The sequence below is a fragment of the Mesoplodon mirus genome (genome assembly GCF_964341445.2).
Source record: "Mesoplodon mirus genome assembly, chromosome: 10".
In the NCBI taxonomy this organism is placed as follows: Eukaryota; Metazoa; Chordata; class Mammalia; order Artiodactyla; family Ziphiidae; genus Mesoplodon; species Mesoplodon mirus.
The window spans coordinates 10,329,808-10,349,357 of record NC_138986.1 but is presented as its reverse complement, the minus strand read 5'-3'; the positions used below and the strand labels follow the sequence as shown (position 1 = coordinate 10,349,357).

Here is a 19,550-nt window from a genome sequence, read left to right as displayed (position 1 = left end):
GTGTTGGGAGGGGGAGGGGTGGGGGGTGTCTTCCAGCTTGACTAGCCAGGGCCCCTGCCTCTGTGGCCATGTTGCCCGGGACTGCACGGCCCCGGGTCCTTTCTTGGGGGGCGCTGGGAGGGGGAGCCCGTGGCGCCTCCTGTGGAGCTTTCTGCAAGCCGGAAAATTGGCACCTAGGCAGGAGGTGCCTAGTGCCCTGTCCAACGTAGTTCTGTAAAGTTTCTGCTGACACAGCTTAACATTTAAACGAAACGCACCGGCCGGACTGATGCAGGCAGAAGAGCGTTTTTTCTGTTCCAGTTCTAGCCACAGTTCCACACGAAATTGCTTCCTTTGCTCCCTAACCTCCTCTTCCTCCTCCAGTTCGGCTTGCCAAAATCGGTGTGCTTTAATTTTTCCCCTACTTTTGCGCGTCTCTCTTTTCACTCTTTTCCCTCCCCCGCCCCAAAAGGAACACCACTACCCAACTTCTAGGACTGGATGAGTTGCAGCTCGTTCTGCATGATTAAAACGAGTGCTTGATGGTGGAAAAGCACTGAAGGCTTTGAGGAGGAAGGCCCCAGCACTGCCCAGGCCTCTAATCGCAGGGTGGGGCCGGTGCTCAAAACCCACTTGACAAAAACAGGGCGGGGCTGGCAGGCGAGGGGCGGGGTCAGAGCTCGGAGCCCAGTCTGCCGAACGTTGGGCGGGGCCCGTGCCAGAGGACAGCCGCGGGGTGGAGCCTGAAGCCCAGACCTATGAGAACTCAGCTGGGCCGGCCGGGTGAGGGGCGGGGCGGCCGCCGCCGTTGGCTGCTCAGCTGCTGCCCGGAGTCGGGCTGACCCAGGCTGGGGCTGCTTAGACTGCACTTGGTTTCCATTTGTGTAATAACGGCTATTTGGGGCCAAGTACATGCTCGTCCACCTTCTTTGGCGGGAAAACCAACTCAGCATTTATTTAAAAGCTGGGAGGGGGTAGGGGAGGGATGGACTGGGAGTTTGGGGTTAGTGGATGCAGACTTATGTATAGAATGGATAAGCAACAAGGTCCTGCTGTAGAGCACAGGGAACTATATTCAATATCCTGAGATAAACCATAATGGAAAAGAATATAAAAATGAATGTACATATGTGTGTAACTGAGTCACTTTGCTGTATAGCAGAAATTAACACAACTTTGTAAATCAAATATACGTCAATAAAATAAATTTTTTTAAAGCTGAGGAAACTCTTGACATATATATATACTAACATGTATAAAATAGATAATAAAAACCTGCTGTATAAAAAATAAATAAAATCAAATTCAAAACAGAAAAGAAAAAGCTGAGAAGACTCTAAGCTTGTAAAGTTTTATCTCCTGCCTGTGTTTTCCTGCTCATAGGCTTTTTGGAATATTCCCTTTCTGCTGTTTAGCCTTTCTCTGTTGTGAAGACTTAGGGATCATTGAGTGTTCTCATTGGTCACCTTCTCTAGGAGTCTTAAGTAGAATGTTGCAATTTAGACATCTTTGACGTTTTCAAGTAAGCTAAACGACACATAAAACTATAGTACAGTAGATTAATTAAGATATGCATTTAATCCAACTAGTAGTAATCAACTGTGGCCAATTGGTTTTTAAATTTTTTATTCTACTCCATGGACTATGTAATTTCTAAAGTTTATTTACGTTGATACTGTTTACATAAATAGCTTACTATGTGGTATGTTTCTTCTATCATATTCAAGCCAACTTAATCTTGGAATTCTGGAAATTTGATGATCTATTATGGGAATGTCATTTTGAGTTAGTTTATCAATACTGATGTAGAGGCAGAATCTAGGAAATGTGTCGTGAAGGATATAAGAGAAATGGCCTTGAATAGGAGTTCTGAATATTAACATTCTTCTATTTGCTTTTATGGGTTATAATGTTATTATGTTTATTGTGGCAGATGAATATGCACAATATTTTCACTTGTGACGTGTATACAAACAAGAGATTTTGTAGAAAATAATAGATTCTAGCAGGGACGTTGCTAACCTTGATCATAGTTGCTTGCGTAGGACACTTGCCAGTTCCCTTTTAAATTAAATCAAATCAAATATTATTTGAGTGTTTTGTTAAAAGGGGAGGGTCATGTACCAGTTTATGGTATTGTACACCTCCTCACATTTTAGTGAGTATGAAGAGCAAATGCAGTGTTAGGATAAGCCTTCATTGGTGATCATCAGTGGGCCAGGATAGCAGCTCTTTTTAGATTTTGAGCTACCGTCTTGTGTAATAGTGGTTAAGTTGGTTCTGGTAAGTGAGTTTTGGGTTGACAAGCCTTTTAACTCTCTAGCTTTGTGAGTACTGAATTAATGGAAAGGCTTAATTTTCTGTGTATCTCAGAAATGATATATAATTGCAAAAGAAAACAGAACAAACTTTTCACAGAAGTTGATGGAATTTGAAAAAAGTATAACATAAATTGAATAAAAAAGAATTTCACTTCTTTCACATCCTCCCAGCAGCATATTCCATGGTTACATGAATACCCCCTAATCCCATTGGTGAAAAGACATCTGAAATTATAGGTAGGGTACATCAAACTTTATTTAGGAGTCACTATTCTCTTGTTAATCATAAAGTCTTGGATTCAGAAACCCTAACCCAAATAAGTGTCAGCACAAAAGACATACCTATTTGAATAGTCATTTATGCCATTATGCCCACTGTCTCCAAGAGCCGTTTCTGTTTTGCTCCAAGCATTTGCCTGGTTTACAGCAAATTGTGAAATTATACTTTGCCTACCTAATAGTCCTAGTGAGTATGAGATTCCTACACTCCCCCAGATTTTTCAGAGGGAGTCTTGAAGTAAATAATAGATTTAAGTGAGATTTCAATCAAATGTCTGATTTGACTGATCTTGCAATTAGGTAATAGATAAGGCTAAGATATACACATATGAACATGCATACACCTGCATCTATATATGTTAATAGGCTTTAGCTATCTCAGAGGTTATGTTTACTTTTGGCTTTTACCCATTCCCCCATTTTGTAAAATAAGTGAATTTGTATTCATTATAATTGGGAACAACTCTCCCTTTTAAAAAATAAAATAAAATATGGCATTGAGCTCACACTTTGTATGAGTAGGTTTATCTCCCTGTGCAGAGTTGTCACTGAACTTGAGAGCTTCTTTCTGGAAGAAAAATTTGTCTTACAGCATTTTACTTCAGCAGTACTAAACCACTGCTTTGTGGAACCTTGGTTCTGTAGCTTTCCACGATGAACATGATGATAATGCAGTGTAGCTGTTTCAGCACCTGAGGCAGCTTTCATTCCAAACACTGTTTTTCTTCCTGTTAATAAAATCAAGATTTGAATCAAGGCTTTTCTTCCTGTGCTTATGCTTTTGAATATCAGTAGCTGGGATTTCCCATGTCTAGACCAGAGTTTCTATCCTTGGTACCATTGACAATTTGGGGCCTGATAAGTCATTGTTGTAAAAAGGCTACTCTGTGCTTTGTAGTACCCACAAGATACCAGGAGCAAACCCCAGCCTAACCCCCAACTGTGATGACTAAAAATGTCACTAGACATTGTCAAATATCCCCTAACTTATTGCGGGGGGGAGGGGCACAAAACTTCTCCTGGTTGAGAATCGCTGGTCTAGACAAAAATTAAATCCATTGGAGATCCTTGGCCAAAATTATTTATAAACTCTTGGTGAAACATGACATGAATGTTACTGCCAAGTAGCTAGTTTTTTTTAATTTTAAGTTTGGTTGTACATTTTTAATTTCGGAAAACTCATTTTTGCTTAAAAAGCTGTAAAGAGGGACTTCCCTGGTGGCGCAATGGTTAAGAATCCACCTGCCAATGCAGGGGACGCGGGTTCGATTTCTGGTCTGGGGAGATCCCACATGCCGCGGAGCAACTAAGCCCGTGTGCCACAACTACTGAGCCTGCGCTCTAGAGCCCACGAGCCACAGCTACTGAGGCCGCACACCTAGAGCCCATGCTCCGCAACAAGGGAAGCCACTGCAATGAGAAGCCCGCTCACCTCAACGAAGAGTAGCCCCCGCTTGCTGCAACTAGAGAAAGCCCACGGGCAGCAACGAAGACCCAATGTAGCCAAAAAAAAGCCGTAAAGACTTTGTATGAACAAAACTGAGTCTACTTAATATAACAGTGTTGAAAGGGCCTACTGAGAGTAAATATTTCATACATTAAAAACCAAGTTTTTCAACCTTGAGACTGTATTTCAAGCTTTTTGCTACTTTATATGTAGAAAATAGTTTCACGGTATAAGTTTAGTAACTGAATTTTCTCATACATCTCTTAGAGTTATTACGGCTGGATTACCAAATAAATGTAAATATGTGGTCCTTTAACAGGTTTTTTTTTAAGATTTGAATTTTAAAAACTGAACTTCAACATTTCTGAGCTATAGCTTATGAAGAGGTTAAGTGTCATACTTCATATCTGAAGGTTGTATTGTATTTTCTTGTCTGAACTTGTACATACTACTTTTAACTTTAGTGTTGGCTGTAGTTTTGATTTTTAAGTTGATTTTGCTGGTTTTCATGTTGAAATTCAATTTTATGCACAATTGTATTAAATATCAAAGATTTTCATTAGACACGATCCCTTTTTAGTTTCAAAAAAGACCCTAAAGTTGTTTTCTACGTTACCAAAAAATTTCAGAAACCTCAAATCCCCCCTACCAGGAGAAAAATCTAGCAATTCCCAAATCATTCAGAAATCTCTAGAAATTATCATCTGAAAATTTCAGTCCTATGATCTAGAACACTTTATCAAAAAAGAAAAAAGACACACTCTACAATGAAAATCAAAGGCGTTTTGAGGATGACAAACTGGAATATTATTTTACTTTAGTTCTTGTCTGTATATGTGGAAATGGTAATATTTGCTGAGTACCATGGATTACTGTTTTGTGAAATGCAAAACCCAATGATATGCAAAGAATAGTACTCCAGTAGAACCTTAGAACCTTTTTAATAGAACTTTCCCATCACCCCAGAAGTTTCCTTTGCCCCTTGGTAGTCAGCTCCTCCCTCCACACCCAGCTCCTAGCAACCACTGATCTGTTGTCTTTCCTGACAGTTTTGCCTTTTCTGGAATGTCTTAGAAATGGAATCATACAGTCGGTAGCCTTTTGAGTCTGGCTTTAGCTTCTTTTAGTTAGCACAATACATTTGAGATGCATTTGTGTTGTTGCTTGTATCAGTAATCAGTTCCTTTTTTATTGGTGAGTGGTTTTCCGTTGTATGGATGTAGTCCATTGTTTTGTGTATCCGTTCACCAATTGATAGACATTTGGATTGTTTGCAGTTTTTGACAATTTTGAGTAAAGCCTCTATAAACGTTCTCATACAGGTTTTCAGGTGAACATGTTTTCATTTCTCTTGAGTAAATACATAGAACTGAGATTTCTGGATCATGTGGTAAGGCTACTTTTATTTTATTATCTTGCCACAGTAGATTACTTTAAAAAATCAGTTCTCGTGTTTGAATCCCATGTTTTTAAACAAATTACTCATGTTTTCTTTTGCCATATGGTACTGCTGTCTGTGGTGGAACCAGAGGGTTCCTCCTTGATAATTTACTCTTCAGGGGAGCACTGTAATCATCCATCAGCACTATTTCAGAAAGTGACACTATTATTTCCTGTCAAGGTGTGCCCCTTGACATGAAGTAGCAACGTGAGTGTCACTAACATGTGTGGTGCCTTCCTTCTCCTTTGGGTCAGTCTTTGTTCCGAAGAGGTGCCTTTTCAGGTTTCTGTTAGTTGTTTCCAGTCTGAGCTGAGTGAGCCTCATGTGTCCCCAGGCATCCAGCTCTTCAGTGAGCAGATGAAGGTTTGTAATTATCTCCCTGACATTTTTCTGTACCGAAATGCCCATGTCCTGAATTACCAGTATTTTTCGATTGTTCACAACTAGAGATTCTTTAGAGACAAGGCCTGTATGGCCCTTTATTACAGAAGATTAATATTGAACAATTTTGAACTCAAAAAGGCATTAAAATAAACTCAGTTGCAAAGCTTTTTCATACAACTAATACCCATTTCTGAAGGCTTCCTCTTTTTCTTGTACAGTATTTTTTAGACAACGTGCTTATTTTGGAGAGAGGAAGACTGGGCAGACTGGAATAGTGGTGTGCTGTCAGTTAGTTGCCTTGAAAACTTGAAGACTAATGTATTTACATTAGGTGGAGCATGTTTTAAAATCTCGTTAGGTCTACAGCTGTGACATGGAGCTGTGTCAGATTGTGGTTTATAAACATGTATTCATATTTTCATTGTGCTACAGTCCTCAACACATTCATTCCTACCTATTTATTTATTTGTTCAACAATTATTTATTGGGCTTCTACTCCATGTCAGGCGTTTTTCTAGGTAAGAAACATACAACAGTGAATGACACTTGCAAGGTCCCTACTCTTGTGAAGTTTACATTTTAGTAAAGGGATAAATAAGCAAATTTCAGGTGGTAATACCAGCAAGGCAGAGGGGCTCTTTGAGGAGGGGACCTTTGAACTGAGGTGTGAGTGATTTGAAGGGACCAGTAAATAGAAAGACCTGGTAGCAGAGTGTTCCAGGAGGACGGGACAGCAAGTGCAAAGGCTGTGAGGTAAGGGAGGGCCATTTTCAACAACAGAAAGGAAGCCAGTGTAGCTGAAACATCATGCATGGAGGGAGAGTGGTGGGACTGGGGATCAGTGAGGCAGGCAGGAGCCACTCAGTTTAGCTTCTTGTGGACCACCATGAGGCATTGAGATAGCATGTTACGGTCTTGGGAAGCTCCAAACAAGGAGTGGAAATGGAGGAGGGACTTGCCTGTGTAGATAGTATAAGTGCTTTCAGAACTGCCTTTCCTAGCCGTAGTGTTCTTGCCTGGAACTCTGCCAGTAGATGTATGGCACCTAGAGTTCTTTTATTTAGAGCCTTCGTTAGCTTTTGCTATGCAACAGACCAGCCCGTAGCTTAGTGCTCAGAGCAACCAACACGTAACATAGCTCATGATCCTTCAGTTTGACAGTCTGGCCCGGGTATTTTTCCTGGTTTCTGCCGGGCTCATTCTCCCATCTTCAGTTAGCTGTACTGATCTGCTAAATGGCTCCGCTTCTTGAAGTTGTCTGGCCCTTGGCTGGGATGATGTGGTCACAGAACCATACGTCTCTTATCCTCCAACAAACTAGTATGGGCTTGTTCACATGGTGGCTGGTTGACTTTCAAGACTATGGTTAAAAGGGTGCATTGCCTCTTGAGTCTTAGACTTGGAAGTGGTACACTATGCTTCCTCTTGCTGCATTCTGTTCATCCAAGCAAATCGTATGTCCAGCCCAGATTAAAGGATTAGAGAAACGGACTCCACCTGCATAGTGGTGGCTATTTTTGCATACTGTTCTATACTCGAGGTCTGTTTTCTCTGAGCCATATCATGAGTTTGGGATTGCTTTGTGAATCTTAAGTGAAGGTATCCTCACCCAGTTAGAGAACATAATTAGAAAGAGGAGTGTGACCACAGTGCTCACAACCTTTGTTTTAAATTTAACAGCCTAGGATATGAAGATACAGCTAACATTCTAGTATAGAAGATAAGGTGGGCACAACACTTGCAGTGAAAAGCGTAATTATAACATATCCATTGTTTGTCTTGAAATTGTATTACACTGTATTAAGAATAACAGAAATGGTGTTTGGTGTATAGATAATAATTAATACTTATTAGTATTTATCCATTCCCTATATAGGTACAAGTTTTTAGTTAATTTTAAATACATTCAGAGAATGGATGTTCTACTCAGAGCACTTAACAGTAGAAGGCATCACTGTGTGTTCTATTACCAGCCAACCAAACACCTAGCAGTTTCTGCAAGCTGTGTCCTTGAGCTGTCATGTGGCCCGTACATGCTAAGAAGAAGAATGAGGAGAATAATAAGTAAGAGAAGAATGCTGTCAGGGTTTTACATGGTTTTTTTAAGTGTCCGTTTTTTAAATCGATTACAAAAAAGTAAATAATAATGATAGTAGTGGTAATAATAAACAATAATAATATTAAAAAGACGAAACAAGTTCCTTGCTTGCTAAAATTAAAACTTTGCAACCCAAGGTGAGCTGTCAGTGTGCTTACGTGAGAGGGAGAGGGAGAGGAAGAGAGGTGGGGGACGGAGAGCTTTTCTTCCTACAGTCCCCATTTCCTAAACCCTGTGACACGGTTTTGGAGAACAATTTATTTGTTAATGTCTGCTTCTCCTTAATGTATAATAGGTAAAAGTATGCATAATCATTCTAGTTGGTGTATTGGTCTTTTCGGACCAGCCAAAAAAGAGACACAGCAATCTTTGTAAGTAGAATAGTATCTTTATCCCTTGAACATCAATCTAGGCAAAAATTATTTTTTCTAAAAGCATTGAATTCTTAGTAATTTACTTGTGGACAAATATTGTGATTGCAGATTCCATCAGATTCTTCTCCTCCTCTCACTCCCATCTGCCTTTGGGTTGAATACCTCACAGATAATTTTGCTTTTCCCATCCCTACCTGGAATTAGAGGCAAACATGATATCATTTTAATGTTTTATTATGGTGAAGATATGGTATGTATGATCACTGGAGAAAATAAGGGATCATTTTGCATCACAGTTATTCAAATGGAAAATTAAAACTGCGTGTCCTCCTCCCGTTGTTATTTCAAAATAAATTATAGATGGATCAGATATTTAAATGTAAAAAATAAAACGTATTAAACGTGAAACGTATTAAAAGAAAACATGAATGAATGAATGAATGAATGTTATAAAATCCAGGAGTGGACAAGACAATTTCCAGCGTGGCACATATTCTGGAAGGCATGGAGGGAACAAATGGATAGATTTGATTATTTATAATGTCAACTTTCTGTTTTTAATCCTACTTTAAAATTTTAACGTGTTAAAAGCATTTCCCTAATTTATACAATATTTCTTGAAAACTGAGTTTTTCATGATTATGCAATGGTCAATCATATATCATACTTTGTTTAACCATTCCCTATTTTTATACTTTTTTCTAATTTGTCATCATTTCAAATAATGATGTAGTATTCATACTTAATATGTAAACATTTGATCACAAATCAGATCACAAAGATCTCTCTAACAAATAGGTTGCTGGGTAAATGGGTCTGAATATGTTTGAGGCTATTGATGTATAATGGAAAACTGTTTTTCCATTCTGTTCTTATTTACATACCCATCACAAGTGTTGAGGGGTCTGGTTGTACACACAAGCGCTGACTACTTTACTTTTAAGCTTTGCCAACTTGAAAGATAAGACTTTTACTTAACATTTCTATGATTATTATTGACATTGAACAATTTATAATGTTATCATTGGCTTATTTTATTAACTAATTACTTTTAATTGAACAAGAAAAACACATGCGTTGGTGAAAAAATTCTTACATTGTGAGACAAAATACAATGAAAAATAAGCCTCTCCCTTGAGGCAATCACTGATGTATTTCTTGCATATCTTTACAAAATAGTCTAAGTGTATCAATCATATTAACCGACTCCCACTTTTATTTTTAACACAGATGTTAGCTTACTATGTACACTATTCTGATTCTTTTCACTTCATGTGATATCATAGAAATTTCCCCTTATCTACACAGATAGACACACCTCCTTTTTAACAGTATTATAATATTCTACTGCTTAGCTGTATGAGAACTTATTAAACACCCCCTTGTTGATGGACATTTGGTTGGTGGTTGTTTTCAGCTTTTTAGTGTTGCAAACAACTCTGGTAAACAACTTTGTAAATCTTTATTTTTGCACTTGAATATCAGTGGAATTGTTGGGTTAACACCTAATCACATGATATACATTTTGGTGGATACTTCCATATTGCATTTTATTCCAATATATGTTCTTATCAGTGCAAGACCATGATTTGAGTGATTTCCCACATCTTTGTCGATATTATAATTATCTAAGTTTTTAATCTTTGGTAATCCATGGTGAGAAAAATAGAATAATGTTGGTAGTTTTGACTTGCATTCTTTTAATTATGAGTAAGAATCTTTGCATGTAATTATAAATCATCATTATTTGTTACTTTATTTCTTTTTGTGACAGTGTGATCCCGATTTTAGAATCTTTATTAAAATGGGACATAGTTTTGTCAATTTTTTTTTACATGTATGTTTTTATTCCTTTTCAAATTCTTTTCCCATTTAGGTTATTACAGAATACTGAGCAGAGTTCCCTGTGCTATATAGTAGGTCCTTGTTGGTTATCTGTTTTAAAAATAGCCATGTGTACATGAAAATGCTGCTGAATATTTGTGTTTTCTGCTTTAGAGATGAAAGTAAAAAGGGCTTTGAAAGTGATTCAAGAAAGGGGAAGGTACAACCACTGTTACTTCCAAATTCATGAATTCACATTTTCCCAATTTTCTTAATAGAATGATTGGAAATTAAAGTGTTTTATTTTAATTTTGGCAGAGGGAGGGCTTGTTAGGGTAATTGGGAGAGAGAGAAGCCAATTGAAGGTTTTTTGCTTGATTAGAATGAAAGAACTGTGAATGGTGTAGCTGCTTCTGAACTTGGCAGATTGAATTTCCACAGTGGTTTTAGAAATTCTCTACAAGTGGAATCCTTTTAGGCATGTGAAGTGTTGATTGTAGCATCATTTGAAAGAAGCATGGTTTAATGGTAAGGGCTGGACTTATCCTGGACTTAGGAAGCCTCTGCTTAGGAAGTCTCTGCTTTGTTAGCCCACACAAATCCCTTCACACCTTATACCTCAGGACCCCTTGACAGGTTCTCTCTCCCAGTGATGTCAGGTATGCTTCTCATCAGTATATTCAGAGTCATCTTTGCATTTGTTACAGCATCTGTGTGGAGAAGGAGAACACTGGGTATTATGTCCTAATTTTAATTTAGATAAACCTGTGACCTTTTTTCTGGATGATTTTATAATATTGCCAGTTTTAAATCTCCCTAAACTGAAGATTAAAAAGAAAAATGACACCACGAGTAATCTCGTCTATTCATTTCTGGATTGAATTTATTTTTTAAATGAATGTTTAAATACATTTTACCCAATTAATAATAATTTAGTGAAACTCACCACTTTTTATCTCCTACAGTACTGAGCACGTCTTACATGTAGTAAATATCCAGAAAGTCTTTGTTAATGAGTCAGGTAAATGCAGACTATCAGCGCTTTATCCCCCCACTACATTATTAAATCTTTACACTTAGAATGTACTAATTTTTTCCAGTTGTAAATTCTTGTTTTAACTTAAAATTGAGACTACATCTTAGTAGCCTCAATTTGCTGATGGTTGTCTAATAACTAAAATCCCATCAGATAAGCACAAATCTACTTCTAGCTTATTTATAGGAATTATAGATGTTGGGCTTATGAAATAGAAAATACTTATCCTCCTTCTGTTTTCAAAAGATTCAAATTTATGATAAAAGAACAAAAAAGCTTAGCTGATTTCTGTTGCTAGTTAAGTTTAATGACTACCACCTGAAAATCATGTGTGACAGTTGAAATACTCCCTTACTCCCACTAGAGGGGGATTCCTTCCAACTTAGGTAAAAATGCTATTAGATACAACATGAAAACCTCTGTGTGACGTTGATCTTTCTTTTTTATTAAATTGAAGTTAATCTCATGTTTTAAAAATCAGCTGTCCTTCTGTAGGTATTGCAATTAAAATCTTACAGAAATAGAAATTATAAAGGATACTGAACTAGAGTGCACATGTATTTAAGCCATAGTGCTTTTGAACAAACCGTAAATTTTTAAAAGTTGCTTTAATTAAACTGGTTAATACTTGGGAATTTCAAAACATCACTTTGAGCCCTCCTGGAGATAAAGTCTAGGGTAGAAGATGAGGCTGACCTTTTGAGATCCACCTCCTTACTCCATTCCCCAAGGTCTGTCTTCGTCTCTGTCTGCTGACATACCACATGGAGAGTTCCTAAATTCCACTTGAAAGTTTTGGTTTGCTATCATCTCAAGTTGTCCAATATATTAAAGCCATATCTTTAAATAGATTTCTATTTGCCATTGAATTTTCTTACTACTTTGACTTTTCGTACTGTGTTAAGCAAATGCAGAACTCACTCTGGAGATGATCTTTGCAGATTTAAACATATAATATGTTCTAAAAACAATTCTATACATATTAAAATATCATATCAAGAGTGAATGTACCTAACACTGAGGTATGCAGATACGAGGTATGTGTATAATTCAAGAGTAAATGTCATATTGTGTTTATAGTAGCTAAGATTTGGTGAATTTGTTGCTTGTGCTTTTCCTTAACTAAAGTTTCCAATGTTGATTAGAAGTTTTAATGTAAAAATATTTGAGGTTAGTAACCTAGTGTTGTGAAAGGCAGGACTTAGGAAATTCAAACATATGTAAATTGCAAATAACTGAGTTTTGGGTTTTTTTTCTTAAAGACTATAAGAAGATCTTGTTTCTAAATCTAACAATTAGCTTTGGAAATCTAAGTGTAAACAGAAATGCTGTCAGTGAATCTTACAATGATCTTGTGCTGTAGTTATCCAACATTTCAGTCTTTAGCCTAAAATCACATTTGGTATCAGCAACATATGGTTTTCATCAAAACTAGGCTGCTCGTCTTCTCAATATCGATCATGCGTTTCTCTTGCTTTGTGCACCAACCTCTGTCAGGTACCAGGTGGTGGGTGAGCGTCACTTTCAGTAGAGCGGTTGGAGAGTACAATTTGTTTCCTCATTTCCTCTGTGACCCCTTTACTTTCAGACTGGATGACAGTCTTATTGCAGTGATCTTCCTTTCTGTATTTTCTCCCCCGCAAGGGAAAAATCCAATGTTTTTCTTATAGCAAGATACATTGGATAGCCTGTATGTTTTCTACTTCAGTGTCTACCACAAATGCCTGATTTTAAGGTGTTTAAAACTAACAGTGAGGGACTTCCCTGGTGGTCCAGTGATTGGGACTTCGCCTTCCAATGCAGGGGGTGCAGGTTCGATCCCTGGTCAGGGAGCTGGGTTCCCACATGCCTAGAAGCCAAGAAGCCAAGATGTGGAGAAGAGGCAATATTGTAACAAATTCAATAGAGACTTAGAAAATGGTCCACGTTAAAAAAACAAAAAACAAAAAACCACTAGCAGTGAAGCCAGGTAGTCTGATATTACTGCCCCACCTCCACTGTCTTCCCCAGACACTTAAAAAATATTTTTGTTTGTTCTATTGCTTTCTTTCCTTGCTCTTTTCCATCATATACTGGTACTTTTTAGTAGTCAAACTTAAACGCTTTATACACCAGACTGAATAATTAGGTTTAAAAAACAGTAATGATCAATACACGTCTTGTTCCACACAGCTTTTAAAATTCATGTTAATGAGCTCTGTCTTCTAATGCACGAGACTGACAGGCAATTTTGAAGTTTTGCCATCATTTCACAACTTGTTGCTTAGACTTTGCCTGCCTTTTCCTGAGTATTGCTTTCAGGAAGTCTTGCTCTGCAGCATTCCCGAGATTCAGGACTACCCACTCTGATGTGAAAGAGACAAGAAATTACTAGCAGCTTTACAAGCATGATGAAATTGCTTTATGGAGCATAACTTTCCCCTCACTGACAGTAAAAGTTCAAAAAGTATACACAGCATCTTGTGATTTAAGTGAGAAGCATGATTCTCCTAACTTCCCAGATCATTTTGAGGAACTTATACCACCACTTCAACATGATAGCAAATATATTAATTTGATAGGTGCTCACCCTGTTATAAAACTGGAAGCCAGAGCAGCGACCTGGATTTATACCCACTCATGAAGAGACTCACAGATCTCTCTTTCTTGACACCTGACATAAATTGAATGCCAGCTTTCTCAAAATTCTTAGTTCTGGGCCATGCCTGTCCTCTGGTGTCTGCGGTTAGACTCAAAGAAGGTTTTTGATAGTGCCTAAATTATTTTTTTCCTTATGATTTCAGGTTGAAGTCTTGACCTCGGAGGATACTGCCTTTGGACTCAAGGTGTGTAGTCTGATGTAGCTTGTTGTATAGGTTTCATCAGCTCCCCTAAGTGGATTGGAAGGCTCAACAGAGAGGACTTGTGTTTTTTTAATCAAATGGAGAGGTCCTAAAGTCTTCCAGAGTTTCAGATTTCCCTGTTATTGGGATTAAGATTAGATTATGGTGGTATTTTCTTTTCCTTCTTTCTTTGTTGTGGAGAATATGAGAAATAGTATAGGAGACCAAGAGTTTTATTTAGTAGTAAATGACTTTTAAATTTGAATTAGCCATGGAATAGAATTTACTGAAATTCCCACGCCCCCAGGTTGGGGGCTGTGAAATTCAACCACTGAATGGTATCAGAATGCTGTGTTTAGTTCATAATTCTAACTTCATTCATTCATTTATTTCTTATCCCTGCTTCAAATATTTATTGGACCCTTATGTTCCAATCACAACTAGATTAAATCTCAGCTCCTGCCCTTGAGCTGCTCAGTCAGTTTGTAGGTACAGGCCTCTAAACAGATAAATTATCCTGTGGTGCGGTTGTCCCCATGCTGAGTTATGCCAAGGATGTGGAGTGTGGTGGAGCTGAGTGGGAAGGCATTCTCGGAGGTTGATCCCTGGGCAGAGCTTGAGGGCTTGGCTTGTATTTAGGCAAGAGAGGACAGGAGAAATGAGAGCTGTTTTCAGGTCAGAGGAGAACCATGAAAAAACTCAGAGGGAACTAAACGCGGTTACATTCTGCTTCTGTGGCAAGCTCTAGGGTTGAAAAGGTTAAAGATTTGAATTTTATCCTACAGAAAATGCGCAGCTATTACAAGATTTAAAGTCAAGTAGTGGTTAGATTTGCAACCTAGGTAGGTGATTTGGGCCACTTTGTGGAGGATGGGTTTGCCAGAGACCAGCGAAGGGGTTGACTAGGTCAGGTGAAAGGTGATGTGGGCCAGAGCTGGCATAGTGGAAGAGGAAAGAGATCCTTAAGAAGTAAGTCTGCAGGACCTGAAGATCACAGATACGCAGGGTAAGGAAGGCAGAGGAGCTGAGGGTGAGATCAAGGAATAGATTGGCTGCCCTGAAATATAGAGCACAGACGGAGGAGTCACAGATTTTTAGAATCATAGTCTTCCAGACCTGTAGTTCTTTTTATTAGATTTACTTGCCTTTTGTATGTATTTGCTAGTAATTCTTAAACCACGTAACTAAACTGGTGAGAAGTACTTACTAGGGGAGCCTGACTTTACTCTCCTAGAGCTGTATAGAAGGACAGCCTAGGTGCCATCAATTAGTTTGAAAATCACAAGTTTTGGAGGGTAGTTGGTGAAAACCTGAGAGCGTAAGGTACGGGTGCTCTTACTTGACTCCTGCTTGCCCTCCTAGATGCTTGGCATTTGGTAGTACAGTCAAATTAGTTGTGCTGCAACTAATGACGTTGTAATACTACCAAAATCAAAACTGTTTAAAGGTTATAAGCTTAGCAAGGTATTACATTATAAATAAATACAAATTAAAAGTAAAAAGACATTAACACTTTATAAATATTTAAATATTTGGTAAACTAACTCAAGTTTTATAGCCTTAATTTGTTTTTTTTTTTTGCCTCTATGTCTACTAAAAACTACTAAAAGAAAACTAATTATAAATAGAGCTGATTTGGTATTTGCAGTATTTAACATATGGTCGTCTTCTGAATGTTTCATTGTTTATTAAATACCCAGCATGCATGCAGAATATTCACTGCATATTTAATACACCTGTAGGGTCAGCTCTTGTGAACTCATCTCCACAATCCTTCATACTTATACTGAGTATGCAGCAGGATTGTGGAAGATTATTGTACCAGCAGCTCTCATGGCTTGCCCCACTGTGTAAAGGCTTTGCATTTGGTTTATGGCTAAACTAGCAGATTGCTTTTGTAGCCTTAAATTCAATTTGTAGGAACACAATTTGAAATTTTTTCCCCATGATTGAATGATTTTTAAAGAATTAGATGCTTTTCACTTTTGCATATCTACTCAAAAGTGTTCATACATGTAACTATTATCTGTAAGTCAGCAAATATATTTTTATCTTGTTTCTTAAAAGGTCTAGGTATTCAGTATTGGTCAGGTTTTTGAACACTTATTCGGAATTGATCTTTTTTCCTGTTTCTATATACACTGGGAAAAATAACTCAAATCTGACTCACTGGTAACACATTAATGGCATCGTCTTGGTGGATATGGAGTATGTGTCTATCCCATATACGTCTCTGATCCTTTTAGTGATCTTTAATGTGCCTTTGATCTTTCTTTACTTTTTCTTTTGGACACTATCTAATTACTCGTTTCTTGTATGCTTCGTTTTCTCCCAAGTCGAACTAAAATCTACAAACTTAATATTTACTTAATATCTACAAGCATGAATTTGTCACTCTCAGTGGAAAATGACTTAACTGTGTTGGGGCCCAGAGGTGCAAACAACCTATTTCTGTTTATGAGTGTGGTGAAACTGTAACCCAGGAAAACAATTTTGCAGTCATTCAGAACTGTCATACCTATTGTGGCTGTTTTAACATTAATTTTTTAAAGCTAATCTAATAGGAAGGAAGTATCTACGCTCTTTCTTCTTCTCCACAAATCTTAATTTTGCACAAATCCTGATTCATTGTTTTATTAGGCTTATCTCAGTCAAAGGTAACTTAGAATTTGAACATTTCAACTGATTTCTAGTGGTTCTGAGTTTTGTAACTTTGGCGGTTGTTTCTATACAGGTCTAGTAAGATGCTAAATTAATTTAAAATTATACTTCTCACAAACAAGAATTTCAGTAAATATAAGAGGTGTTTGAAAATTTAAAAACGAGCAAAGATATTTGGAAAGGAAAGTTCTGCAAACTATAGACTGCTGATCTTGACTTCAGCTGTGATCAGGACTTGAATATATTAAAAAGTTTATAATTCTATAGAATAATAAATCAGGAATCTCCGAGGCAGCCAACATGGGTTGGTTCTTTTTACAAGAGAAGTACGCCTTCTGTGTCATTAATATACTAGGTAAAGCTGGTAGTGATAATGAGACGGTAAATCAGCTAAGCAAACATATATATAATTATATTGTTAAACGTCGAAAAAGACTAAAAATCTGACTTTGTTGCTTATGAGTTCTACAAAGAAATTTATAGTAGGGAAGTAAAAGAGAAATGAATGAAATATCTCTGGGTTGTTAAAAAAGAAAAACTATGTAAACATAACTTTTCCATAAATTTCTTAAGAGATCTTATCAAAATCTAAATAAATCACTTAAAAATTTCATGACCACAAATCTTTTGCCCTTCATTTGTTGTATACAGCTAAGTCAACAGTTATAAAGAAGCAAGATTTATTTCACTATTAAATATCTTTGCTAATCTTAATTCTGCAGTTACACTCATTGAATTCATTCTGTCATTCTAATGCATTTCATTTAAACAAATACCTGTGGAATAAACATACATGATTATTTATGTGCTGGGAATGCAGTGGTAAGAATAATAAACCTTGCTTCTGTGGACCTTACATCCTTATTTTTCTTTAATAAAATTTGTTTTTTTTTTGGCAGCGTTGGGTCTTCATTGCTGCGCACAGGCTTTCTCTAGTTGCGGCGAGTGGGGACTACTCTTCGTTGAGTTGTGTGGGCTTCTCATTGCAATGTCTTCTCTTGTTGCCTAGCACAGGCTCTAACGCGCTGTCAGGCTTCAGTAGTTGTGGCTCGCGGGCTCTAGAGCACAAGTTCAGTAGTTGTAGCACGTGGACTCAGTAGTCGTGTCTCGCGGGCTCTAGAGCACAGGCTCAGTAGTTGTGGCGCACGGGCTTAGTTGCTCCGCAGCATGTGGGATCTTCCCGGACCAGGGCTCAAACCCGTGTCCCCTGCATTGGCAGCAGGCGGATTCTTAACCACTGCGCCACCAGGGAAGTCCCAGACCTTATATTCTTGACACAACTTTTGGAATGATCTTATTCCAGGCAGAAGTTCTAGAAGAGATGCAAATTTATATTCTCCTTTTGTATGTAATTGTTTGCTACTCTATGGTATAATTGCTTTAATTGAATCTATTTGTTGTATTCTACAAAATGGAATAGAATTCCAGTTTGACTTATAAAACTTATAAATGACAAAGGGATTAGTCATCTGTAAACAGAATTTCAAAATATAAGTGAAATTTATTTTGTCTTTTTAAAAATAAGGTACTTTTAATTGTGGAAAATTGTCTAGGTGGCAGATCGTATTTGGTAGTGACTTCAGTTACCTTTGGACTTATTCCTTTATTTTGACACCTGACCATTATGAAAATCATCTGTATTTTCCTCCTTTCCTCCTTCATATAAAAGTAAAAGTTATGTGCAGTCTGTATCTAACTGCTTGTCATAAGGTCTAAGAGGGAAATAGAACACAAAATTGGTAGCGCATCTCTGAATGGTCTCCCTTTACTAAATAACCAAAAAAGTGACCTTGGGGAAAAGTGGGAGGAGGCTCACTGGCTGTTTTTCTTTTCTGATCAATTCTCACTGCATATTCTGGTCATCTAGAACTGTACTGTCTAATAATGGTAGTTACTATCATGTGTGGCTATTTAAATTTAAATTAATTAAATTTAAAATTTATTTCTTCAATTGCACTAGCTTGCTACATTTCAATAGCTACATGTTGTTAGCAGCTACCATATTGGCATAGTGCCTGTACTTGAAGTGCATTTCCAACTTGAAAGAAAGTTCTGTTGGCCAGAGATGGTCTAGAAGATAAAGGTTCCAAGTATTCATAAGACACAGACACTGTAACATAATACATTTCACAATTAGGATAGAAATTTTTTTAATTGATAAAAAATCCTGAGGATTAGAGCAGATTAGTAGAGAACAGAAGGAATTTGCTGTTTTGGTAAAGTAGCATAAAGCAGAGGGGATGTTCTGTTCAGTAAAAAATATATATAAAAAATATAATAAAGTTGGCATTTCCCATTGGATTTTGAGAATAGAAAGGTTTTAAACTGGGTCATGAAGTTAGGCATCCTTCTGGTTCTGACTGATGTAATGCGTCATTAATTCATTGATTTACCTGGGGTTATGCCTGGGGGCTAGGAGCATAGTATTTCAGATTTAGAATGTTTAACTTCACGTAATAAGAGATTCTACCTGTTCGAATATCCTTTCTTTATTAATGTAACCGCATGAAAGCATACATTAATGTTTGTGGTTTTTTTTCCTTCTTGTGAAGCCGCGTTAACTTCGGTTCTTCTAAACTCTTTCCATCTTCTTACCAGGGTGTGTTTTCTAGTGAACTTACTTGGCTATAACTCTCTAAGAGGCGTGTGAATATAAGTTAGGTGTAAAAGTATATTTAGGGTAACAATGTCGTTGAAATGAAACCAGCAAACATTTTCTTTTTGAAGTTCATAATCATATCAACTCATATTAGTTTTCATAATATAAAGGATTTATTTTTGCATTTACAATTTTTTATTTAATGAAAATCTACTAGAAATCCTTAGAGGAATAAAGGACCAAGCTTATTCTTTACTGTTTCAGCCATTGAATCTAAGTTAAAAT

The 19,550-nt window shown here is 37.3% G+C and overlaps 1 protein-coding gene across 7 annotated transcripts in view; it reads left to right on the top strand.

The window, feature by feature from the left end:
* The window catches only part of ARID1B (AT-rich interaction domain 1B), a 416,950-nt gene that overhangs the window by 231,949 nt on the left and 165,451 nt on the right, over positions 1-19,550 (top strand). For 4 of the 7 annotated variants that reach the window (XM_082633300.1, XM_082633303.1, XM_082633305.1 and 1 more), the window contains exon 5: positions 13,967-14,008. The exons of the other annotated variants lie outside the window; for them this stretch is intronic. In XM_082633300.1, the coding sequence (XP_082489426.1) occupies positions 13,967-14,008 (42 nt within the window). The remainder of the gene's footprint in view (positions 1-13,966; positions 14,009-19,550) is intronic. 7 annotated transcript variants of the gene reach the window in all.